Below are 27305 nucleotides of genomic sequence, written 5' to 3'. Positions count from 1 at the left end.
GCACAATCTCGCTGGAGCTAACTACTTGTGATTCTGTTATACAGACTATAACAAAGTGCATGTGTGGATCTCTGCCCTCAGCACGTGAAAGCATAACGTGTGGTGGTTGCATTCATAGTACTTACTCAGGACTGGAGGAAGGCGAAACTGCTACAGAGAGTGAAGTGCCATCTTGCATTTCTTTTGATTAAGACTAGAGATGAGCGAACGTACTCGTCCGAGCTTGATACTCGTTCGAGTATTAGCGTGTTCGAGATGCTCGTTACTCGAGACGAGTGCCACGCGATGTTCGGGTTACTTTCACTTTCATCTCTGAGACATTAGCACGCTTTTCTGGCCAATAGAAAGACAGGGAAGGCATTACAACTTCCTCCTGTGATGTTCCAGTCCTATCCCACCCCTCTGCAGTGAGTGGCTGGGGAGATCAGGTGTCACCCGAGTATTTAAATCTGCCCCTCCCGCGGCTCGCCTCAGATACATTCTGACAGAGATCAGGGACAGTGCTGCTGATGCTGCTGATGCTGCTGCTGCTATAGGGAGAGCGTTAGGAGTTATTTTAGGCTTGAAGAACCCCAACGGTCCTTCTTAGGGCCACATCTGAGCGTGTGCAGTACTGTTGAGGCTGCTTTTAGCAGTGTTGCACATTTTTTTTTTTTGTATATCGGGCGTGCAGAGCATTGCGTACCTGAGTCTGCAGTCATTGTACATAGTATAGGGCCAGTACTGGTGAGGCAGGGACAGTGGGAAAGGTGAAAGAGATATACTGTCTATATAGGCAGTGGGCTTTTTCAAACAAATTTGGGAAAAAAAAAATATTTGGGCTGCCTGTGACCGTCCTCAGTGTACTGTGTGTCTGCTGGGGGTAGTAGTCCTAATTAATACGCAGCTAAGTGTTACAGCAGGCCTGCGCAAAAGTGTTTCCTTGCTCTGATTTGCCCGTTACATCACCGCCGTCATCCCGTCCAGAGGGAAACAGTCTGCAGTCATTTTACATAGTATAGGGCCAGTACTGGTGAGGCAGGGACAGTGGGAAAGGTGAAAGAGATATACTGTCTATATAGGCAGAGGGCTTTTTCAAACAAATTTGGGAAAAGAAAAAAATATATTTGGGCTGCCTGTGACCGTCCTCAGTGTACTGTGCATCTGCTGGGGGTAGTAGTCCTAATTAATACGCAGCTAAGTGTTACAGCAGGCTTGCGCAAAAGTGTTTCCTGGCTCTGCGTTGCCCGTTACATCACCGCCGTCATCCTGTCCACTGCTGCAACTCTGAATCCTTTGGCTGCTGCTCCTCCTTCCTCCCAGCCTCCTCACTCCATTACAATGACACATTCTGAGGAGCAGGCAGACTCCCAGGAACTGTTCTCGGGCCCCTGCCCAGAATGGGCAGCAATGGTTCCAATCCCACTGGAGGAGTTTGTCGTGACCGATGCCCAACCTTTGGAAAGTTCCCGGGGTCCGGGGGATGAGGCTGGGGACTTCCGGCAACTGTTTCAAGAGCTTTCAGTGGGTGAGGAGGACGACGCCGAGACACAGTTGTCTATCACTCAGGTAGTAGTAATTGCAGTAAGTCCGAGGGAGGAGCGCACAGAGGATTCAGAGGAAGAGCAGCAGGACAATGAGGTGGCTGACCCCACCTGGTTTGCTAAACCTACTGAGGACAGGTCTTCAGAGGGGGAGGCAAGTGCAGCAGCAGGGCAGGTTGGAAGAGGCAGTGCGGTGGCCAGGGGTAGAGGCAGGGCCAGACCGAATAATCCACCAACTGTTTCCCAAAGCGCCCCCTCGCGCCATGCCACCCTGCAGAGGCCGAGGTGCTCAAAGGTCTGGCAGTTTTTCACTGAGAGTGCAGACAACCGACGAACAGTGGTGTGCAACCTTTGTCAAGCCAAGATCAGCCGGGGAGCCACCACCACCAGCATGCGCAGGCATATGATGGCCAAGCACCCCACAAGGTGGGACGATGCCCGTTCACCGCCTCCGGTTTGCACCACTGCCTCTCCCCCTGTGCCCCAACCTGCCACTGAGATCCAACCCCCCTCTCAGGACACAGGCACGACCGTCTCCCGGCCTGCGCCCACACCCTCACCTCCGCTGTCCTCGGCCCCATCCACCAATGTCTCTCAGCGCACCGTCCAGCTGTCGCTAGCGCAATTGTTTGAGCGCAAGCGCAAGTACGCTGCCACGCACCCGCACGCTCAAGCGTTAAACGTGCACATAGCCAAATTTATCAGCCTGGAGATGCTGCCGTATAGGCTTGTGGAAACGGAGGCTTTCAAAAACATGATGGCGGCGGCGGCCCCGCGCTATTCGGTTCCCAGTTGCCACTACTTTTCCCGATGTGCCGTCCCAGCCCTGCACGACCACGTCTCCCGCAACATTGTACGCGCCCTCACCAACGCGGTTACTGCCAAGGTCCACTCAACAACGGACACGTGGACAAGCACAGGTGGGCAGGGCCACTATATCTCCCTGACGGCACATTGGGTGAATTTAGTGGAGGCTGGGACCGAGTCAGAGCCTGGGACAGCTCACGTCCTACCCACCCCCAGAATTGCGGGCCCCAGCTCGGTGCTGGTATCTGCGGCGGTGTATGCTTCCTCCACTAAACCACTCTCCTCCTCCTACGCAACCTCTGTCTCGCAATCAAGATGTGTCAGCAGCAGCACGTCGCCAGCAGTCGGTGTCGCGCGGCGTGGCAGCACAGCGGTGGCCAAGCGTCAGCAGGCCGTGCTGAAACTACTCAGCTTAGGAGAGAAGAGGCACATGGCCCACGAACTGCTGCAGGGTCTGACAGAGCAGACCGACTGCTGGCTTTCGCCGCTGAGCCTCCAACCGGGCATGGTCGTGTGTGACAACGGCCGTAACCTAGTGGCGGCTCTGCAGCTCGGCATCCTCACACACGTGCCATACCTGGCCCACGTCTTTAATTTGGTGGTTCAGCGATTTCTGAAAAGCTACCCACGCTTTTCAGACCTGCTCGGAAAGGTGTGCCGGCTCAGCGCACATTTCCGCAAGTCCAACACGGACGCTGCCACCCTGCGCACCCTGCAACATTGGTTTAATCTGCCAGTGCACCGACTGCTGTGCGACGTGCCCACCCAGTGGAACTCTATGCTCCACATGTTGGCCAGGCTCTATGAGCAGCGTAGAGCTATAGTGGAATACCAACTCCAACATGGGCGGCGTAGTGGGAGTCAGCCTCCTCAATTCTTTACAGAAGAGTGGGCCTGGTTGGCAGACATCTGGCAGGTCCTTGGAAACTTTGAGGAGTCTACCCAGATGGTGAGCGGGCATGCTGCAATCATTAGCGTCACCATTCCTCTGCTATGCCTCTTGAGAAGTTCCCTGCAAAGCTTAAAGGCAGACGCTTTGCGCTCGGAAACGGAGGTGGTGGAAGACAGTATGTCGCTGGATAGTCAGAGCACCCTCCTGTCTATATCTCAGCGCGTTGAGGAGGAGGAGGAGGAGGAGGAGGGGGAAGAGACAGCTTGGCCCACTGCTGAGGGTACCCATGCTGCTTGCCTGTCATCCTTTCAGTGTGTATGGCCTGAGGAGGAGGATCCTGAAAGTGATCTTCCTAGTGAGGACAACCATGTGTTGCGTACAGGTACCCTGGCACACATGGCTGACTTCATGTTAGGATGCCTTTCTCGTGACCCTCGTGTTACACACATTCTGGCCACTACGGATTACTGGGTGTACACACTGCTCGGCCCACGGTATAAGGAGAACCTTTCCACTCTCATACCCGAAGAGGAAAGGGGTTCGAGAGTGATGCTATACCGCAGGACCCTGGTGGACAAACTGATAGTAAAATTCCCATCCGACAGCGCTAGTGGCCGAAGGCGCAGTTCCGAGGGCCAGGTAGCAGGGGAGGCGCGGAGATCAGGCAGCATGTACAGCGCAGCAGGGGAACACTCTCCAAGGCCTTTGACAGCTTTATGGCTCCCCAGCAAGACTGTGTCACCGCTCCCCAGTCAAGGCTGAGTCGGCGGGAGCACTGTAAAAGGATGGTGAGGGAGTACGTAGCCGATCGCACGACCGTCCTCCGTGACGCCTCTGCCCCCTACAACTACTGGGTGTTGAAGCTGGACACGTGGCCGGAACTCGCGCTGTATGCCCTGGAGGTGCTTGCTTGTCCTGCGGCTAGCGTCTTGTCAGAGAGGGTGTTTAGTGTGGCTGGGGGAATCATCACGGATAAGCGTACCCGCCTGTCAACCGACAGAGCCGACAGGCTTACACTCATCAAGATGAACAAAGCCTGGATTTCCCCAGACTTCTCTTCTCCACCAGCGGACAGCAGCGATACCTAAACAATACGTAGGCTGCACCCGTGGATGGAAGCATCGTTCTCTATCACCATAAAGAACGGGGACCTTTTAGCTTCATCAATCTGTGTATTATATTCCTCCTCCTCCTCCTGCTCCTCCTCCTGAAACCTCACGTACTCACGCCGAACGAGCAATTTTTCTTAGGCCCACAAGGCTCAGTCATATAACTTTTGTAAACAATGTTTATACGTTTCAATTCTCAATTCAATAAAGCGTTGAAACTTGCACCTGAACCAATTTTTATTTTAACTGGGCCGCCTACAGGCCTAGTTACAAATTAAGCCACATTAACTAAAGCGATTAATGGGTTTCACCTGCCCTTTTGGTTGGGCATGGGCAATTTTTCTGAAGTACATTTGTATTGTTGGTACACCAATTTCTTTGGGCCCTCGCCTATATTGTAATCAAATGAATTTTTAGCCCACCTGCATTAAAGCTGACGTTACATCAGCTGTGCTGGGCACTGCAATGGGATATATTTATGTACCGCCGGTGGGTTCCAGGGAGCCACCCATGATGTCGGTCCACACGGAGTTGTAACTGCATGTGTCCACTTCTAAAGAACCCCAGTCTGAGTGGGGCATGCAGTGTGGGCCGAAGACCACCTGCATTAAACCTGACGTTACCTCAGCTGTGATGGGCAATGCAATGGGATATATTTATGTACCACCGGTGGCTTCCTGGGACCCACCCATGCTGTCGGTCCACACGGAGTTGTAACTGCATGTGTCCAATTTTAAAGAACCTCAGTCTGACTGGGGCATGCAGTGTGGGCCGAAGCCCACCTGCATTAAACCTGACGTTACCTCAGCTGTGCTGGGCACTGCAATGGGATATATTTATGTACCGCCGGTGGCTTCCTGGGACCCACCCATGCTGTCGGTCCACACGGAGTTGTAACTGCATGTGTCCACTTCTAAAGAACCCCAGTCTGACTGGGGCATGCAGTGTGGGCCGAAGCCCACCTGCATTAAACCTGACATTACCTCAGCTGTGATGGGCAATGCAATGGGATTTATTTATGTAGAGCCGGTGGGTTCCAGGGAGCCACCCATGCTGTGGGTGCACACGGAATTCCCATTGCGGAATTGTACCTGCCTGTGACTATTTATAAAAAAACCCCGGTCTGACTGGGGCATGCAGACACCTTGAGAGAATGAATAGTGTGGGGCACATGGGTTCCCCATTGCTATACCCACAAGTGCAGCTCCTGATGGAGGTGGCACAGGATTGGATTTCTCATTGCTTCTGTACAGCATTAGGGGCTATCGCCCCGCCCCTTTTAAAGAGAATAGCTGCCTGGCCGTGCCAACCCTCTGCAGTGTGTGCCTGCGGTTCCTCCTCATGGCAGATGCGCTTATAAATAGACATGAGGGTGGTGTGGCATGAGGGCAGTTGAAGGCTGCGCAGGGACACTTTGGTGTGCGCTGTGGACACTGGGTCGTGTGCGGGTGGGCAGCATGTAACCCTGGAGAAGTGGCAGCGGAGTGTCATGCAGGCAGTGATTGTGCTTTGTTGGAGGTAGTGTGGTGCTTAGCTAAGGTATGCATTGCTAATGAGGGTTTTTCAGAAGTAAAAATTGTTGGGAGGGGGGGGGGCACTCTTGCCGCTATTGTGGCTTAATAGTGGGACCTGGGAACTTGAGATGCAGCCCAACATGTAGCCCCTCGCCTGCCCTATCCGTTGCTGTGTCGTTCCCATCACTTTCTTGAATTGCCCAGATTTTCACAAATGGAAACCTTAGCGAGCATCGGCGATATACAAGAATGCTCGAGTCGCTCATTGACTTCAATGGGGTTCGTTACTCGAAAACGAACCCTCGAGCATCGCGAAAATTTCGTCTAGAGTAACGAGCACCCGAGCATTTTGGTGCTCGCTCATCTCTAATTAAGACTTTCCTACAGTCATCAAGACATTTTTCATCCATTCTATAGTGCAGAGCATACCAGGTGTACCGTAAGTGAGGTCAGGCCTCAGTAAAACCTAAAGACGAGCACACAGGTAGAAAGACTGTAGAGAATACAGAAGCCTGCTAGTCGTAATCCAACAGAAAATTGTGAGCTCAATCATTTAGGGACAGCTGGGACTTTACAGTGTGTAATATAAAGACTTTGATGTATTTAAGACAGTTGCAGACCATCTTTCGGAAGACTCTCTTATGACTGCATGCAAAAAATGCTAATGTTGAGTAAATATGTATTTGTGAACTGCTGTGTTAACATTGTGTCTATTGTATTGCAGAATTTGTCCTGCAGTAGTTGTTACTAATGGGGAAAGGGACTTGTTGTTTGTATAGCGCCAACTTATTCTGCAGCGCTTTCAGGTAATTTGTTCATTACCCCCCCAGCAGGCTGGGTACTCATTTTACTAACCTCGGAAAGATGGAAGGCTGAGTCAACCTTGAGCCGGCTACCTGAACCATGTGGGGATGGGTCAGGTCGTGAGTGAGGGCTTAGGATGGCATTCCGCTGCCTTAACACTTGGCGCCACATGAGACCCAACTAAAAGTTATCAATAGATAGGAGTGAGACACAGTACTGAGCAAGTTACGTGACTCACTCTTATCATTTTCATTTATAATAGTTATAATAGTTTTTCCTTTGTAAGTCTGTTGTCCATTTCATATCCTGGTACCTGTGTCACCCAACATCTACTGCAACAATATAAACAGTTTGTTCTAAGTGCACAGCCTATTTATCTTCTGCAGCAGCACGTCTGTTTGAGTTTCTCTCCCTCTGCAGTAGCTTCCTCTTCCCTTGTCTATAAACCCACCTCTACTTCTTGTAATTAGTCTTGGTGTCTCTGTTACTAGGGAGGGACTATAATTGACAACAGGCAGTGGAAAGTGAATCGAAAGGCGGCTCCCAGAGGCCACCACTTAAAGGGGTTGTCCCGAGGCAGCAAGTGGGTCTATACACTTCTGTATGGCCATAATAATGCACTTTGTAATATACATTGTGCATTAATTATGAGCCATACAGAAGTTATAAAAAGTTTTTTACTTACCTGCTCCGTTGTTAGCGTCCTCGTCTCCATGGTGCCGACTAATTTTTGGCCTCCGATGGCCAAATTAGCCGCGCTTGCGCAGTCCGGGTCTTCTTGCTGTCTTCTATGGAGCCGCTCGTGCCAGAGAGCGGCTCCGTGTAGCTCCGCCCCGTCACGTGCCGATTCCAGCCAATCAGGAGGCTGGAATCGGCAGTGGACCGCACAGAAGAGCTGCGGTCCACGGAGCAAGAGGTTCCCGGCGGCCATCTTCACAGGTAAGTATAGAAGTCACCGGAGCGCGGGGATCAAGGTAAGCGCTCCGGTAAGCTGTCTGTACGTCCCTGCATCGGGGTTGTCTCGCGCCGAACGGGGGGGGGGGTTGAAAAAAAAAAAAACCCGTTTCGGCGCGGGACAACCCCTTTAAGATGGTTTATTCAACTGAAAGGGGTATTCCCATCTCAGCAATCCCATTTTAATGTGTTCAAACTTGCAAAACAATGAAATTCCCAATGCTCCGTTCTCCAGATATTGCAAATATTGATTCCTCTGAAGATTTTAAATGAAAGAAGTGTGAAAGTGCCAACCTCCACTGCTATTTCTTTCCATAATTGGTGTTTCTCTAGCAACAAGCAGTAAACAACTAGAGGGCAGAGGAATCAACATCTGGGGAACAGAATACTTGAAATAAACATGTTAGAGGTAAGTGCATTATCTTTTGATTTCGAACACATTGAAACCTAAATAAATTGACTTGCGCTTTTTGCTAATATATTTTTTCCTGTGAAACCAATGGATTAGCATAAGGGCTCATGCCTATGGCGGCAAAGCTGTGTGGAAGGACCCAATATAATGGCACTTGGAGTCCCTAGGGGAGAACAACTGTGTAATTTGGTATTTGATAGAGCACAATTGTATGTTCATATCTTCCATATGAATGTGAGATATAAAAAATGGTCGCTATACTCTATTGCCGTTTATGTTAGGGCTTAAACATACCGGCGTGTGTTTGTCCCATTCTGCGGCCAGGAAAATCACTGATGCAAAATGGGACAAAACTAGAGATGAGCGAGTATACTCGCTAAGGCACATTGCTTGAGTGAGTAGTGCCCTAGCTGAGTATTTCCCCGCTCGTCTCTAAAGTTTCAGGGGCCGGCGTGGGTGACAGGTGAGTTGCGGTGGGGAGCGGGGGTGAGAGAGGGAGAGAGATCTCCCCTCCGTTCCTCCGTGCTCTCCCCCGCCGCTCCCCGCCCGCCGCCGGCCCCCGAATCTTTAGAGACGAGCGGGGAGATACTCGTCTAAGGCACTACTCACTCGAGCAATGTGCCTTAGCGAGTATACTCGCTCATCTTTAGACAAAACTATTAATTTCAATAGTTCGTTTTTACTATCAGGATTCTCACATGATAGTAATACGCGCGAGCAATGATAGAACTTGCCATAACTTTCTTGCACATAGTTTTTCAATACGGAAGAAAGATCGGACAGGACCTGATTTCCCTTTTTTTCAAACTGACGCGCAATAGCGCAGAGTTTGAAGTCAAAAAGAAAAACCCCAGTTCAAGAACTAATGCGCTCCATAGCAGTGAGAGTATTAGCGCATGCACCCATCTGTTTAAGCCCCTAAACCGAAAACATGTGGAGGAACGGTATTGATCCATAGCTGGCAATGGGCACTGTACTGCAGACCTGTACAAACATCCATAATAGTGCCACATGCAGGACTGTTTCAATTGTTAACCTCATCCACGTATTTTGTGAGCAGCGTTCGAAGCTATCTGTATGAAATGACTTTGGTAGCCCACCTACACAGGTCAGGAGCCTTTTTACCATTAATGCTATGCAGTCTAATCCTTCCCTTTGCAGAAATATAAGAGCTAAGAACAGAGAACAGCACATCTAATCACAAGCCTGGTTAAAGTAAGCCCCAGGTCCCCAGGCAATCTATTAAATTACTTGTTTGAGTCTGTTAGATACACTGGAAAACAAGTATAGCGCTGCAGGCCAAGAGTTTGTTCATCCTCTTTATGAATAAAAATAACTAAATAATGGGATTTCTGAATGTAGGCTTTATTACATCGACCACATAATCTGAACGGTGACATTATGCTAAGAGCTGCTATGTACTATTGTCCCCTTTAATCTGCATGTTCTGGAAATTGTAACGTTAAATGATTAGTAGAAGTGATAAATTGTCTGGGAAAGTCCCATGGTTTTTAACCCTATAGATCTCACTGTGCAAAACTGGATTAAAAAAGGTCATCATGTTTATTTTAATTACTGTTACACATCAAATCCCTTTAGTTGGATGACTATCGGAAGCCGGCTCAAAAATACATGCCTGTCAGTTAGGATTAACTATTACTTGTGTAAATGGTATCATGGTAATTATCAGTTACTAATTAATCTATACCAGTGTTACCCAACCAGTTACTCTACAGGGTGATTGAAAAAAGAATGGCACAAAAGTAAAGCTGATTTCTTCATAGATGAAGTGACATACAACAGCAAGAGTAACATGAAAAGATGAATGAACTCTTCCATTTTTTTTTTTTTTTTTATCATCTACCGGTAGATATATCTCGTTATCATCTAGAACGAGGTAGGTCCCAGCACAGGATTGACCCTTTAATGATGATCATCCCGCATTGCAGGCAGGTTTTCCTGGGATTAATTGTCTCATTAGTGTAGGGACCCGCGAGACAATAAGGACCCTTGAAGTTGGGATTACGGGCTTAAGTATCTTGGCCAAAATACAACCAATTCCTTGCACATTCTATAGTTATCCTATCTGGCTATGTGTGCAGGTATGCAGGTGAGTGTTTGTCAGTCAATGTGTTATGTCTGTCCGTGAGTTATGTCCACTGTTTCTGAGTTTTCCTGATGGCGAGTTTCGTGTCCAGTCCGCAGTTCCGCAGTTTGCCTGCCGGTAAGAATCAAACAAATTCCCACATCCTGGGAATCGATAACTACGTAGAGTCAATTCACACTTTAGGAACAAACTAAGTACAGAATATGATAAAGGAGAAGAATAATATCAAACTCGAAAATATGGGTCACATCTGGTGAAAAGCCATCAAAACTTTTGTCAAATACCTATTTCAATCAGTGTTCCAACTTCTACAGCATTATTTATAGGTGTCGTATGACGTGTTACAATGGTTAGGTTAATTAGAATTCCATATCGACCAAGTGGCCTCAAATCTGTGCAGTCTATTTTCAATAGTGCTGGTTAGCCTCTCAAAAGACTGCATCTCCCCTAATTTTGGCTAGGGTCTTGGGGAAAGAGATAGATGGGGAATTCCAATTATGATAGTCCATTTGGCAGCTGATAGTATATGTGCCAATAACTACTGAAGCTTTTTATGTAAGCCCATTATATTTGATTTAGGAGCTGGACCAAGGGTAAAGCTAAATCCGGACTCCAAGTTTGAAATTTAAGAATCTCTGGGCAACTGGACAAAACCATGTGTATGTCTGCTAAGGTCTCAATGTCCCTGCAGTCATGAAAGCAAGAGTTCAGGTGGGAATGGGAAATTTTGGAGAGCCTTTCTGTGGTAAGATACCAATGAGTAAGCACTTTGTAGGAAGTCTCTTTAATATTGTTAGACCAATACATTTCACTGATATTGTACAGGGACATTCTGAATTGGCCATACAGATCAGATATGACTCCCTTACCTCTAGGTGAATTAGGACAGAAAACTTCAAATCCTATTATCAGCAGGTCCTTGGGGATGAACATAGAAGTTGATAGATTTTCGAGGAGGATAATCTTATTTTTTGTACTTAGCTTACTCATTGTAGTTAGTTCTGCCTGGGGTCACCGCAGAAAATGAGACACACATTTCCAGGAGCTAAATTGGGATTCAACGAAAGAGGTTGTAGTTAGGATGGCGATGATATTAAGTTATATTTGTAGTGATAAGAGTACCATAGGGGCCTCGTGTGGTGCAGAGTGATAAGGCAACAGTTTGCAGTCCTAAGCTCTCACTCACAACCTGAAGGTTGCAAGCTCAATCCCCGCATGGGTCAGTTAGCCAGCTCAAGATTGACTCATCCTTCTGAGGTTGGTAAAATGAGTGCCCAGGCTGCTGGGGAGGTAACAAATAAATGACCTGGAAGCGCTGTGGAATAAGTTGGCACTATACAAATAACAAGTCCCTTTCCCCTACCAGAGTGTTGAACTATTACATTTGAAATGGTTGAAATATGGTCACATCAAAGAAGGATAGAGATAGCTGAAGGCTGTGAGGGACTCGAATGAAACCCATTTAACTGTTACTGCAAATTGTGGTGTGGAATTGCAATCTTCTATCTGCGCAGCCTGATAATAAACATTCTAGGAGGATCAGTATAATGTTGTTTGAGAGACTCGGGCTTTACGGCCTGAGTGGATGAATTTATCGATAAGACTCTGAATCCACTTCAATGACTTGTTAGTAACTTTCACTGTAAGGCCTAAATAAATAAGTCAAGTAACAGCATCTTAATTGCAGTTACACGGCCGGTCCTTGAGATATGACACTTTCTAATCATGTCAAATTTTTTTGGGGGTAGATACAAATTGCTGGGGTCTTGGAGTATTTTAACCTCCAGGTAGGGTAGATTGGAGAACTTGCAATTAAAGTCAAAGTTTAAAGTGATACATTTCTTAATCTTAGGTGAGATATTTATCCCCAAAGCCACCAATTTGGAGGGGTTAACCACTAACCAAGATAGGAGGCCAAAATCTATGCATAACATTTGGTACAGAGGAGAGCAGATTAGAAACACATAAAAGAATATCATCAGCATAAATATTAAATTTAAATACACAATTTTTGCTTATGCGTAGCTGTTGTGTAAGAGACTCCATGGCAAGAGTGAACAGGAGTGGAGAGAGGGTATCCTTGAAGGGTACATCTCTTAATGTCAAGTATAAAAGAATATAAATGTTCATGTTTTTAATGCATCTTGCAGATTTTCGATGTGGGCGCCGTTTATGACATGGCAGATGTCAAGTCGCTAGTACTATTCTGTCTAGAGATGTCCTGGCATATCCTCTGTTATCAGTTCCACTGCAGCGGAAAAGCGTTGTTTTAGGACATCTAGTGTCACCAATTGTGTCCACATCAAATGTCTGTAAGGTGCAATAAAAACTTGAACAGGTCTATCTTTTAATGTCATTCTGGTTGTTTTATTGCTACATGAATTGACATACATCAACTGTACTTTTACACCATATTTTTGGAACCAACCTGTACTATTATACACCATTTGCACTCAGTGCTGTCATGGCTGTCTGGTTGCAAGTGAGGTTGAGATTAGAGTGACATCACAACATTCACAAGGGCTCATGTTGCAGCATCCGAGGAGCAGGCCCCCAGCCTAGGAGACAGCAGGGTAGAGTTTGGGCCTTATCACAGGGCTCTACCATCTCCCACCCCGAGGGTAGTACCGGACTCGTCCAAATAACTGAGGGAAGGCCTTCAAAAAGGGTAACCCACTGTGTGGTTTACCTTGGCAATCGGTTGTCACGGGTGACGCCACCGTTCCTTCCTCTGCAGTGAATCCGGACGATGAAATAACTGGCCCACACTCACAGAGCAGCTTTAAATAACAAAGCTGGGAATGGTCGGCAGTACTTCTTTACTTGTGAAACTTATTTACAGTCCAAGCACAATACAATTCATGCCAACAGGACAATTAGTATAGAAATCACAAAGTGGTGCGACAGGGAGGAAATCACAGGTTTACCAAGGAATCTCCAGTCTCAGTTATCTGTAGGGCTCCGTGCCCGACACAAACACCTCCTCTACTCTCTAGCTCTCTACCGGTCTGCACTCACGACTGGCATACACTCCACACTGCGATGGCAGTTCACTCTCTCTCTCAGTTCCTCAGTGGGTTAACACCACTGGTATCTCCAGGGTCTAACGGGCCCAGGGACGACTGTGGATGGCTCTCAGCTTCCTCCATACCGGCCCACACAGAATGGCAGTTCTCTCTCTCTGTGTTCCTTGCTAGGCTAGGGCCGGAACGAGAGCTCTCAACACTCTTGCACAACCACTTGTAAAAACCTTAAGCTTGGTCACATGACTCCAAACTTACAACACAAAACAATACATTTCCAGACAGAGACAGCTCATTTGCAGACATTAACCCATTCAGCACTGCAAACTCCAATAGACATTTTGCTGATTCATTCCTCATTTAAGGACAATAGACAAGACATTACAAACAACGTATAGCAGACATTATGGAGGGGCCCCATTGTTCTGGGCCACTACAATGTGATGCTCATGCTGGCACATGATCATTGTCATTTTGGTTCTAGACCCTGAAGGGGACACTTCTTTACCGGATAATGGACTGATTGGTTGGCTGGGCGGTGGCATCCCAGCCAGGTAATCGCCTCTAGTTTGTGTATACTACACATGTTTTTAAGTGCCATTTATTGGCCAAATGCAGGCACACAGCCTGTGCTTTTGGTTTTATATTTAGGTACTTTTTTGCATTACTAAAAGTTACGTTTTATGCACTGTAGGTACGTACTAGTTAGGCTGTGTAAACCCAGTAGGCAGTTTTGTATAAGTATGGTGCTCCAGGCCTAACTGGCATGTCAATCCTGGGTTGTCATCATTTTTTTCCCCATTTTTTTGTTGGTTCACTAGTTCTGATGAACATGTTGTAAATTATTAATAAATGCAATCTCTATTTAACTTGGAGAAACCTTATTTTCAAATCCCCTATAAGAGAGGTGTCATAGGTAGGTTGGCGTTGGATCATTTGATGCAGTTTTTTGGGGTGGTAAAGCCAGAAGTGGATCTAGCAGGAAGGAGAAGTATAAGACTTTCCTTTATATTTCTTATTCCTTTTTAAGCCACTTCTAGCTTTCGCTAAAAAAAAAAAAAAAAAAAAAAAAACGGGGAAAAAAAAATCCGTAACCTTTTTTTTTCTCCCAAAAAACATTGTATGAAGCTATGAATCCTGCACTGAGCAGGAGGTTGGACCAGATGACCCCGGAAGTCCCTTCCAACTGTACCATTCTAGGATTCTATGAAGTAGACAACAAGTCATGCGCAGTACACCATTTTTTTTGTTTGTATTTCCAGCACCATCGCTTAGCGATGACGCGGGTACCCGCAGCCCATACACAATGTAGATGCGTATGGGTTGCGGGTATATCCGCGACCATGGAGAACAATGGGCTCTATGTTGCTGATATTCACGGTAAAATAGAAAATGCTGCCTTCTCTTTTCTGCGAGTGGATTACGTAATTCCAATGCGCTAATGTGAGAGGAATTGTGTAATCCAATGCGATTGATCTGCCTATTACCACGGATCAGACTCATGCGTAATTCGTAATTCCTATCCGGTCATGTGGGACCGGTCAAAGGTAGATCGCTTTTTTTTTTATCATGTGACCGGGGACCGCTCACTGCTCCAGGCTCTCGGCGATTGTTGGTCGCCGGGAGCAAGGAGGTTTTAAGTTTCCTAGGTTCTCTGCCTCCTGCGCATGTGTCCGGCATTTTGCTGGCGGTCGCATGCGCAGAATTTTCAGGAAGGTCCACGGAGGAGGAACCTGTTGGGCTTAAAATATGGAGGCCTCCGGTAAAACGTTTCATCTCCTCTCACTGATCGCATCGGTGAGGAGAGATGAAACTTCAACTTTTTTTTACTTTTACGTGATCATCATTATCCATTGGATAACAGCGAACACGTGACCAGGAACTGCTCCACCCAGCCGCCTGTGAAAGCTCCAGGCTCTCGGCTAAGTTTTGTAGCCAAGAGCAGGGAGATTTTAAATTACGTCTGCCATTTTGGTGATGGGCACGTGCGCAGAAACTGTGGTAAGGTCCGCGGATAAATCTGGGGGCCTTAGGTATGTCATTTCATGCTCCCTCATGGATATGATCCATGAGGGGAGATGAAACGTCAGCTTTTTAAACTTTTTAAAACTTTTTCAAACTTTTTTTTCCTTCACTTTTTGACACTTTTTTTTACTTTAAGTGATAACTGTTATCCATTGGATAACAGTGATCACATTCCGGGTCACATCTCTCTGCTTCTGGCTACACATGGTAGCCAGGAGCAAAGAGATTTTGAATTACTCGGGGCCTGAACCCCTCTGTGCGCGCGCCCGATGATTGACATCGCTGAGGACCCGGGGTGAGTATTTTCACCTCCTCTCATAGATCTGATCCATGAGGGGAGGTGAAACTAACTTTTTTTAGATTTTTTTTTTACTTTTTCGCAATCCCCGCTATCCAATGAATCACAGATCCAATGGATCACGGATATCTCCTGGTTCCCGGCTACGTTCAGGAGCCGGGAACCAGGAGATTTTAAATTTACCGCGACTATTGTCCTTCTGCGCATGTGCGTGACGTCATTCGTCTGGTGCGCATGCGCAGAACAGCACCGCGGGACACCACAGACAAGGCGGGTAAGTAACTTCAGCTGCCCTGATGGATCCGATCCATCAGGGCAGCTGAATCTTTAACTTTTTAACTTTTTTTTTTAAATTATTGCGATCGGCGCTATCCATTGGATAGCACCGATTGCATTGCCGGGGGGTACTGTCCGCAGCCCAGGATGACAGCTCCATGCTGTCGGCTACCTGTGGGCACTGACAGCATGGAGTTGTCACGTCCACAACCAAGAGGGCTTTAATCCAAAGAGGATGCATGTTTTTAATCCTCTATTAAAGTCCACTTAGCTAGGACATAAAAAGGCAATGGGGCCGTCACTAAGGGGTTAATGTTGTCCAGAGGAGGAAGCAAGCATCTACAAGCTTCCCAGTTCAAATGCAGTGTGGAGGGGGAAGTTTGGGACCTATCCTCCTAACAGTGAGTTACACGAGCCCCTGCTAAAAGTAAAAGTCAGGGGAAATGAAAGAGGCCCATCTTTAATCTAACTTCATCAACTGCATAATCACCTTCTAGAAGAAGTCAACCCTCAGATAACTAGGACTGTGGGAATTCTACTGAGTAATATTTCAATACAAAAAGAGAGAGAGCACTGAAGTTTAACTTCTTGTTGTACTTACCTGAAACTTGAAGCAACATTGTTTAAATGCAAAGCAATACCTCTGCACATTAATGAACTGTGTATATTGTCTTCTGAATGTTTTACTAAAAGCTAAAGTAAACTGAGTACCTACAGTTTGCAAATAAAAGCTAACAGGGCTTGTGTCAATTATTTCTCCATTAACCCTTTAAGTCCCTTAAGGAAAGAGGTACTGGCGTCACGTGACAAACCACTGTTAAGAATTACTAACTCTAGTAACCCTTTCGGCGCTGTGTGCAACCGAGCCAGGCCCTTTGCTGCCAATGCTGGAAGAGATCGCAAAGCCACTTGTGACATACATCTTGTTTCCCCCGTAGTCAACCCCACTTTGGTGTACCCCACTTGGATGCAGCTTCAGTATGAAATTCAAGTGTAATATATTCACCCTATCACTCTATCAGTGTAATATGAACAACAGTTAGTATCGATTGCACTGCCAAATTGATATTCTGGTGGTGGTCTGCAACTTGGAGAGCAATAAGAAGAGGAAAAGTGATGTTTTAGGGAAAACTTCACCCCCTTTTTCAAGCATTTAGTGAATATATTACATTTGAAGTTCATACTGATATCTGAAGATTTGCCATAATATACCATTGATGTTCTGCCATATAGGGTGTGGATAATTGGCTTCTGTGCTTCAGTTTCTTAAACATTTGGATGGTTAGCGGTATTAGGAGATATCGTAATTTGCACAGAATCAGGTTGTGACTGCAAGGTGAGGTTTTCAACTGTTGGTGGACTGTCGGTGAGTGGTTCTAGAGACCAAAAATAGTAATATATTGTATTAATCCAGACACTGCCATCCAATCCTTGCCTTGTGATGAGCCCTCTGCCTTCCGACACAGATCGCCCAGTGATGACCACTTGTTCTGCCAAGTTGGAGACAGTTAGATGTACTTCTATTCATTGAGGTTCTGATATTCTTCATCTGCAGTTGTATCAGGTATGATGCAACAACTTCTTAGCTTTTGCACCCCATTTGGGATTACCTGTTCTCCACACACTAGTGTGACCAAAACCTGTACTAACGGGATTCCCAGGGTCAGCTACATGGCAATTTCTGGGACAAAGAGGTTCCATAGGTGAATAAGACAATTTTTTCGATTACTTGAGAATGTAGGGGAGGAGGTGACTGGCTTACCTGCAGCTGACTGCACATATTATTTACTTCTTTCGCTTCTTTATCACTCCGAGGAATGATCCGTACAACTTTATCTCTGTTGTAAATTAAACAAACACAGCGTGAGAAATAGAAAGTGACATCCAGTACTGTAGAAGATATCATCTGAGAAGCCGCCTGGGCCCTACAGTGATAACATCTCACACAGCTCTGTTATATAGTTTAGCATTTTAGCTGATTCTGTAGGAAACAAACTGATAGGAAAGTTGCTGATGGAACTTTAAGTATAGTCACAAAGACAAAGAAGAGGAGATGGTGCAGGCTCATGCAACATGGCAGAGGGGGCCCTGTTACAGAATTTGCATCCAAGTAAAAGAGTTTCAAGTTATGCCTTTGATGAAGATAATGTATAGTAGTTGATAGGCGTGAAAGAAAATGTCAACACTTCTGATTCTTTGTTTCCACAAAAGAGGTGTTCTGGAAACAGATGTGTCTGATAGAGAAGTAGACTGGGGTCACATGGGATGGAATTTCAGCGGAATTCTTGTGGAATGGCTGCACCAAAAAAATGCGAGAATCCTGCAGGAAAAGTGCAGCTTCAAAACCCGTGGCCTTTAGCCGTGGGTTTTGTAGTGGTTTTTGCTGTCGGCATTCCGCTGCGGCTTTCTCTCCCCCATAGAGAGTAGGGAGGCCGCTGTGGAAAAGAAAAAAGAATTTACATGCTGCGCAATTGAATTCCGCGACACATGCCAGTTTTCGTGTAGCTCAGCCAAAGCATGTGGATTTTCGCAAAATCTCGTCCACTTTGCTGGCTAATTCCGGATTAGGAGCCACGTGCAGAATTGCTGTGTGGACTTTCCGCACAGAAATTCCGTGGCAATTCCGCCCGTGTGAACCAAGCCTTAGGGTCTTTTCACATCAGCGTCGGGAGTTCCACTTTCCTGCTTCAATTGGGGAGCAAGAAAGGTGAATCCCTGTGGTTGAACAGCTCCGTTTCAGGACTATAATGGGGTTCATATGGTTTCTGCTCTGCTGCCCAGATTTCTCTGCCAGATTTGCGTTGGAACTTTCGAATGGAGGTTCCAACGCAGATATGAAACCACCCTTTCCCCCCTCTATATGCTTTGTCCAAGTGTTCATGTTTATGGTTGAAGGAGCATTCAACATGTTTGGCCAATTTACAATAAAAAAAAACACATTTCTACCAACAATCTGATGACATCCTGAGTGCCATTGACTTCTGCTGGCATGCACAATTCTTTGTATTCCCTGAGATAAATGTCAACAGAAAAGCATTGCAGTGGCTAACAAGGAGACAAATAGATGTCTGTAAGTTGAATGATCTTGTTTTTATATACACACACCAATTAGCCATTGCATTAGAACCATCTGTCTAATGTATAGTCTCCTTTATGCCACCAAGCCAGCACTGTGCCATCAAGGCATGGGCTCCACAAGACCTCTGGTAATTGGCAACAAAAAATGAATGCCACAACTCTTTAACTCCTGTATGTCCTGAGATGGGGACTCCATGGATCAGACTTCTTCCAGCACATGTTGCTATGACCAAGTCCAAAACACATAGGTTTTGCTACTCCATGTATGTGACAGTGCATTTTAATAATTTCTACAATAAAGGTGCATTTATGGAAACTTACAAGTGCTAGGCAACTGCTACTTGATCTTGATTTCAAGCACATCCCAAGGAGGCTCGATCAGATTGCGATCTGGACAATTTGGAGGACAAGTCACCACCGTGAACTTGTTCCTCGCCCCATTCCCGAATAATTTTTGCACTGTGGCAGGGCGCTTTATCCTGCTGAAAGAGGCAGCTGCAATTAGGAAATACCGCTGCCATGAAGGGGGGTACGTCGTCTGCAACTACCTTTAGATGGATGGTACATGTCAAAGTAACATCCACATGAATGCCAGATCTCAAGGTCTTCCAGCAGAACATTGCCAAGAGCATCACACCACCTTCACTTATCTTCTTTCTATAGTGCTTCCTGGTGCCATCTCTTCTCTAGTAGGTAAGTGACACACGCACACCCAGCTGTCCATATGAGGTGAAAGAACACATGATTCATCTAACCAGACCACCTTCCTCCATTGCTTGAGAAAGGCTCTGTAAGGGCCGAAACGTCACCATTTGTGATTTTATGGAGAACTAATAAAGAAGGCACCACATAGTGCTGTATGCCTTTTAAAGAAAGTGCTGCTCCATCTTTATTTTTCTGGAGTTTGCTTCGAAGGATCCAAGGAGTCGGGGATCCATTGGAGCGTGCACCCCTTCTGGCTCGCCCATCTATATTGGGTTTTATATTTACTGCACTGCTGGTTCCCTCTTTTTACTGGACCTTCTTCCATTGCATCATGGTCCAGTTCTGGAGCTCATGTGCCCATTGCAGGAAATTTCAGCACCCATTATGAAAGTCGCTCAAATCTGTGCACTTGCCTATTTCTCTTGCTTCCAACAGATCAACTAAAATAAATGACTCTTCACTTGCTGCCTATTATGTGCTGCTCCTACCTTTGTCACCAGATATTCATTTCACCTGTCAATGGTTTTACTGTTATGGCTGATCGGTGTATGTAAGACTTTTCTGATATTCTTTCTCCCTGAGATTTTGTACTTGGCACCTGTTGACTTCTGCATTCCATACTTCTTGACTCCTGCCAGAGCACATGGTGCCACCACAGGCGGTGGTTCTAGTACTGACATGTAAAACAAGTCTCTTAGAGATTGCTACAATTTACTGCCTAATAGGAAGGTGATTCAGGCACCCTGTACAATACAGTTACTCTTGAGATGCGTCTAGTTTAATAACTTTACATTTTTACTTTAAAAACATCAAACTGCGAAGTGGACTGTAAACAGTCAGAGCTTTAACACGGCGCTGAATGGCAGATGGTTACAGAAACGAATATTGGCTCAGGAGAAATATGCCAGTTGGACCTCTCTGTGTGGTAAGGGGATTAGAGGATGGAAATTCAGGCCAGTTCATTAGGTAAACTGGGCTCAGTTTAGCCTTCAAAAGTGTGTTTTGACTTAGCTTGTAAGGGAAGACCCAGTACATGTTGTAGTGACCCAGTACATCATCCTGGTCCCCTCCATAAATGTCATACATGTATGTTTTATGTTGATGCACTGTGCAGAACTGTCTTGTCATTTCCAGTGTGAGTGTTGCACAGCTGCAGCGCTTGAGAGGTTAACCTTTAATAGAATCCAAAGCCTGCATGTAAATGTATTAGGTATGTCATGTCATGTGGTATGAGAGAGTTTATAAATGTGAGTGATGGAGAGCAGGAAAAGGTCTATATCTTCAGTAGTTTGGAGGTTCAAGAGGTTCGGACACATGAGGGCACCTTCAGCCCTTATGTGCTGAAGCATGGAAGAGAAGGAAAAATTCCCGTTCTGTATGGGATTGGATGTTAATGGAGTGAGCCCCATAAAGAGAGAGAGAGTGAAAGCACCAGTAAGTTTGACTTTGTTTCCTGCAAGGCCCAGTGCAAAGGTACTATCTGATTTAGTCTTTTCCTACGCGGTCGTCTGAAGTCTAGATCACCGCGTAGAGGTACACCCTTTATTTGTCACACCCACGCGTCTCCAAGGCTGGGTGGAGGTACTGCAAGTCAATAATCTCTGTTAAATCTGTAAGAGCCGTGTGGAGGTACTAATCTCTGAAGTTTATTCATTTGCCTGCACTGTGAAATCGGTATTATTGTATCTAGCTCCTGATTGGTGACTTCTGAAAGGTCCTAGTGTGAGGGTATATATATATATTGCCAAATGTGTTTTTTATGCTTTTATACCTATATGCAAGTTTTATTCAATTCCAAATGAAAAAAACTTATATGTCGCCTTAAATCAGATATGCCAAGGCTTTGCAAGGCTGAGAGATGTTCTAGAAATTCAGAGAAGATACGGAACCAGACACAAGGCCGCGTGTACTTGGCCGATTTCCCAGAAGCGCTGGAACAAGATATCAAGATGTTCAAATGTACATGACTGTTATATGATTTTCACTGTCTCAGTCCGCAAATCCGGACTTCCCATATATGGTTATAAGCCCATCACCCCTTGTTGGTGGGGATGGGACAAAGGTATAAGATCTCATGTAATCTGTAATAAAGCACGACGACGTCGACGTCAGCCGAGAGCCATGTCCCGTGTGAGAAACTATACCAGACCTCTGTGTGGTGTCTATTCTTACGGCCGGCAACGGGGCAAGTGGGGTGGGGCCGATTGGTGCTGTACTTAGAATTTTAACCCTCATAAATGGCGCAACCAACTGGGGCGGTAAAATCGGAGCTTACAGCGCAATTCACCCGGATCCACGCCACTGAGAAACCGTCCTGCTGCAAACCGAGCCTGATCAACTCACTTAGAACTCCAGGTAAGACAAACATATATTTATGTTGTGTTTTACGCTGGGAGTCTTGCAGCAGGACTGACTATCTGTGGTTTGTGACCGGATGGGTTGGGTTAAGAGTTCTACACGGTAACTCGTGTGGGCTCCGGGTTTGCCGTCATGGACCACTGACCGTGATATGCGCACCAATGGCTCACCCAGAAATTAGTCTGTAGTTTATTTGTTGTTGAAGTCCGTAGCGTTTTAGCGATAGTGGAGATTGTTTGATTGTTTGTTGTATCTGCAGAGTTTTTTTCTCTTACTTTTCATTTGGTCTCACAGACGAAGGAACCCTCGGTTAGTTTAGTTGTTAATGGTTTAGAGGAGAGGGAAGCACTCTGTAAGACAGGTCCCATAGACGAAGGAACCCTCCGTTTTAGTTTAGTTTAGTAGTTAATGGTTTAGCTGAGGAGAGGGATGTACTCTTTGGGACTGGTTCCATAAGAAGAAGATGCCTTCGGTTGTATTGCCATATATAAGGGGCTAACAATTCGGGTCAGAAGGATTCACTCTATGGAGCGTGTTATTTTTGTTGTTGTAATATGCGTAAGATCTTATTAAAGAAGACAGAGCCCTTCAAGGGCTGCCGCCGTGCGGATGAATCTGTAAAATGGAAGAAAACTCTAATGAAAATGCGTGACACCGACCCGCATGGCAGATTACAAAATGGTGTCTGGGAGGAGGTCTTTAGGACCCAGAGGTGCCTTGGAAGACCAAGGTTTGCTAGAGAGAGATAGATAGTCAGAGTAAGTTACGTATGTACACATTATTTGTTTAAGAAAGTATCCGTAAGTGAAATGTTGAAAAGTACAGTAAGTGATCAAGAGGGCGTCAGAAGAGTGTCTATTGAAAGTTATATTGGCAGTTAGGTAGGGGAGAGAAATAAGGGGAGCAGGCAAAGTCGATAAGTAAGTTACAATGCACGTGATTTGTTGGTAAAGAGAGATGAAAATGTGTATAATACAAGATAGATAATAGATAATATGTATAATCCATACTAGGTGGATATATATGTGTATATATATATACTGTATGTGCAAATAGTGCAAATAGTTAACTGAGATTGCTTTTAGGGGAGAAGAGTCTGTTGACATATAGCTGCGAGTCTCTGTGTAGCCTTCCAAGGTCGGAAGATAACAGCGAGAGAGAAAATGTAATAATAACCCTGGATAATATCTCTGCTTGCGTAAATGGAATGGAGGCTTGAAATGAATTTAATTAGTTATACTGTCTTAGTAGGCAGGAAATATAGTAATTTCTAATGTATATTCTTACTTATACAGGGGTTGAAAATGAATGTTGCAAGGTCCCAGGATATGTGTTAATTATGATTTCAAAATGCAGGCAATAGTTTAAGCTAAAACTTATTCAGTATGTGTTTCATATTCGCGGAGAGATAACGGTTTGTTTTAAAATGGTGGGGGCTTTCAGAATTCACTCCAAATCCGGGTTTACAGAAACTAAATACTTCAGCGTTTAATACAGCATATAATAGCTTCAGTAGATAAGAAATATAGAATGTATCAGCAAACTTTTTCACATAATTTGTCAAAGATAGCGCTCATTCACAATCTCATCTCAATAGAATAATGTACTTTATAAAAATTATAGCACTCACCTCAAATGTTTTTCAGATGATGTATGTTTGTTTGTCAAACTTTTTTTGTCCGTGCATCTGTATGTACTGGTACACCTCAATGAGGGGGTGACGGAGCAGACTTGAGAGCATGGATGGATGAGAGTTAGTGACCCGTGTTCGGGCTGTGTGGAATGTGTGATGTGGATAATTGACTGGGGATAAAAGTCCTCCCCATGCATGGGACTTTGCTTGGTTGAGATGTGGACGTGTAGACGGTTAAGCTGAAATGGAGCTGAGAAGACGGACGCACGGAGCCAATATCGAAGGGGTGGAGCTAGATGATGTAATAATACGTAGTAATGTTTCATCCTTCTTGTCCAAGGGAGGGGGTGAGAATTTTGAGCAGCTAGTAAAAATTTTTGTTTTGTTTTTTTTTCTCCTGTCTGAGATTTGATAAGACTGCAGGCAGGAACAGACTAATAATGAATTCACTTAAAGGGATATCACATTTCAAATATTAATAGGTGTTTGTAGATTATTCTGCCCTGGTGTAACTCATGTTTCTGTTATAGGTGCTAACATCTTACAGGCCTTATCTGCATCCATCAAATCTTTTTACAATGTTGTACTAACTTAAACCCGGCTACTAATGTTCCAATTGCGTACCCTGGTTTAAAGGGGGGGAGGAGAAGGCATAGGTGATCTAGGTATTGCAAGTCAGCCATTTTAGGTATTGCAAGTCAGCCATTTTAGGTATTGCAAATCAGCCATTTTTAAATTTTTTGCAAGCCATTTTTTAATTTTTTGCAACAAGATTCTGATCTTTTTCAAATATAATATCAGCCTGATTGTCTAGCAGTGATGCAACAAGAAAATTTAAGTTTTAAAAAAAAGTTACTGAAAGCCCTTGTTAATAATGCATATTTTGAGTTGTTTTTTATAGATGGTACCCAGGGTGATTGACGACTCCACACTGGATATGCAGTCGTTACACAACAAGATGTCCTAAAAAGCAGAATGTCTCCGCATGTCGCAGTACAAGAAGCGGAACTAAAAGCACTCACGGAGGCGTGTAGAGTGGCAAAGGTAAGACGGCAAACATTTACACTGACTCCCGGTATGCATTTGGCATAGCTCATGATTACGGCCCAACATGGAAGGCCAGACAGTTTTTTACCTCAGCAGGACAGCCAATTAAGAATGATGCAATGGTGCAGAGTCTCATGGAGGCCCTACTTCTACCTGACAAAGTGGAAAGCTCACACCAATTCCTACACCGGAGAAACAAGAGGCAATGCCATCACAGACCAAACAGCAAAAGCAGCGGCCCTCAAGCCGTGGAAGAAAGAAGAAAAGAAGAATTTAACAATAATTTTGGACTTTGACTACACTTGGACTTTGATAACAACTTGGACTTTGATAATAATTTTGGACTTTGATAAAAATCTTGGACTTTGATAAAAACTTGGACTTTGATAAAAACATTGGACTTTGATATGCTAAAGACTTTACAGTTACAAGCCAGCAAGGAAGAAAAAGACAAATGGACTAAAAAGGGACGGCGTATGGTGAACAGTCAACAGAACTTGCTTACCATAGTCCCTGTGCCCCATGATGGCCCAGCTGACGCACGGAAAGACGCACCTCTCAAAGCAGTAATGATGTCGATGCTTGAACAAGGACGGGTGGCTCCTTGGTTTTCTGTAGCTGCTGCATCATTTGTCCAATTTTGCATGATCTTTGCCGTAAAGCAACAGGGCAGAAGTAAAATTGCCACATCACACTTGCCTAGACCACTCTACCCATTTCAGGGATTGCAAATTGGCTACACTCAGCTACCACTTGTTGGGAAGCATGAAAATGTGCTGCTTGTTGATGTCTTTTCAGGTTGGAGACCTACCCTGTTACCAAAGTAAATAAGCAGGTAACCGCACAGAAGCTCATGAATGAGGTAATCCGCAGATACGGGGTACCGGAAGTGATTGAGTCAAACAAAGGTACACACTTCACAGGTGAAATAATGCAACACATCATGTCTGTTTTGGGTATATTCCAGGCTTTTCACACACCCTACCATCCGCGGAGTAGGGGGAAAGTAGATACAAAAGGCAATGAAGAAGGTAAAATTTTGAATTGAGTGTCTTTCATTAGTTTTTCTTTTTCTCCGGAGGGTATATGCCACAGTATCAGAGTTTGGGGAATGATTTTCTTGTTAATTCTGTCATAGGTTTCTCCAAGGAATTGTCAATAATGTATTCTGTAGTCTCTGCTTTTATCCCAGGTCCTACAGATGAGTGTCACAATCTAAAACCAGGTGACAGGGTCTATGTGAAAACGTTTGAGCGAGAAACCCGGTTTGAATATCCCTACCAGATGTTGTTCACCACCCCAACTGCAGTCAAGCTCGAAGGAAAGCCCACTTGGATCCACACTTCGCACTGAAAAACTAATGATCCTGCATATCCTTTAAATGCTATAATGTGGTACAATTCCTACAATTCCTCTAACACACACCTTTGACTACTGTACACTAGCCCCCTGTTTCAGAACAAATTAATACAATCAAATGTGCAATATGAAGACTACACTGAGGGTGAGAATCCAACACCGCATCGTGCTAAGAGAGACATTGACACTCCAGGTGGTAACTTTGATCCAAATGTACACATAGATGCAATAGGAGTGCCAAGGGGGGTGCCAGATGAATTTAATTCTAGAGATCAGGTTAAAGCAAGTTTTGAGTCCTTATTTGCTTTTGTCACTGTTAATAATAATGTAGATTGGATGAATTATTATTATTACAATCAGCAGAGGTTTGTAAACTACACCAGAGATGCTTTGCAAGGGTTAATTGACCAGTTAGGGCCTACTGCATCCATGGCGTTCCAAAATAGAGTGGCCGTGGATATGATTTTAGCAGAAAGAGGTGGGGTATGTAACTTCCTGTTTGTGTATTATCCCTTTAATATGACCAAAATTTCCCTTGTTTGAAAAAAGATGAAGAGCCAGTTCCGATAATGGCAACCAGATACATTACCAGAAGAATGGAGAAATGTATCAGTACTGTGTCTGCCTCAGTCTCATAAGATGGACTGTCAGTGGACTTCCCATTTGCCTAGGGAAAGTGCAGAAGACCTTAGGTTCCGGCGAGGACACACCCTTTGGGGTGTTAACTTGTACAGATAGAGGGTATGGAGGCCCGGAAATAAGCCCAGGGAATCCATGGCCTCCTTCTGAGGTGAGGTAGGGATCCCTCCCTTTTAGGAGTAGGGACTTACGGGCAGTGGAGAAACCCTGACGCAAGGGAGAGACGACCGAGGAAGAGTGCAAGGTCTGATGCTTGATCTCCATATTAAGTTTTTTAGGGGGGTTTGTGAGGGTATATATATATATTGCCAAATGTGTTTTTTATGCTTTTATACCTATATGCAAGTTTTATTCAATTCCAAATGAAAAAAAAACTTATATGTCGCCTTACATCAGATATGCCAAGGCTTTGCAAGGCTGAGAGATGTTCTAGAAATTCAGAGAAGATACGGAACCAGACACAAGGCCGCGTGTACTTGGCCGATTTCCCAGAAGCGCTGGAACAAGATATCAAGATGTTCAAATGTACATGACTGTTATATGATTTTCACTGTCTCAGTCCGCAAATCCGGACTTCCCATATATGGTTATAAGCCCATCACCCCTTGTTGGTGGGGATGGGACAAAGGTATAAGATCTCATGTAATCTGTAATAAAGCACGACGACGTCGACGTCAGCCGAGAGCCATGTCCCGTGTGAGAAACTATACCAGACCTCTGTGTGGTGTCTATTCTTACGGCC

The 27305-nt window shown here is 45.2% G+C and overlaps 1 protein-coding gene across 1 annotated transcript in view; it reads right to left on the bottom strand.

The window, feature by feature from the left end:
* Positions 1-27305, bottom strand: part of CPA6 (carboxypeptidase A6) — a 176221-nt gene that overhangs the window by 46288 nt on the left and 102628 nt on the right. Inside the window, exon 2 of the mRNA XM_066578562.1 lies at positions 17507-17582. Within this exon, the coding sequence (XP_066434659.1) occupies positions 17507-17582 (76 nt within the window). The remainder of the gene's footprint in view (positions 1-17506; positions 17583-27305) is intronic.

Source organism: Eleutherodactylus coqui, chromosome 9 (genome assembly GCF_035609145.1).
Source record: "Eleutherodactylus coqui strain aEleCoq1 chromosome 9, aEleCoq1.hap1, whole genome shotgun sequence".
NCBI classification, from domain to species: Eukaryota; Metazoa; Chordata; class Amphibia; order Anura; family Eleutherodactylidae; genus Eleutherodactylus; species Eleutherodactylus coqui.
The sequence above is the reverse complement of the archived record's forward strand: the minus strand, read 5'-3'. Positions and strand labels throughout refer to the sequence as shown.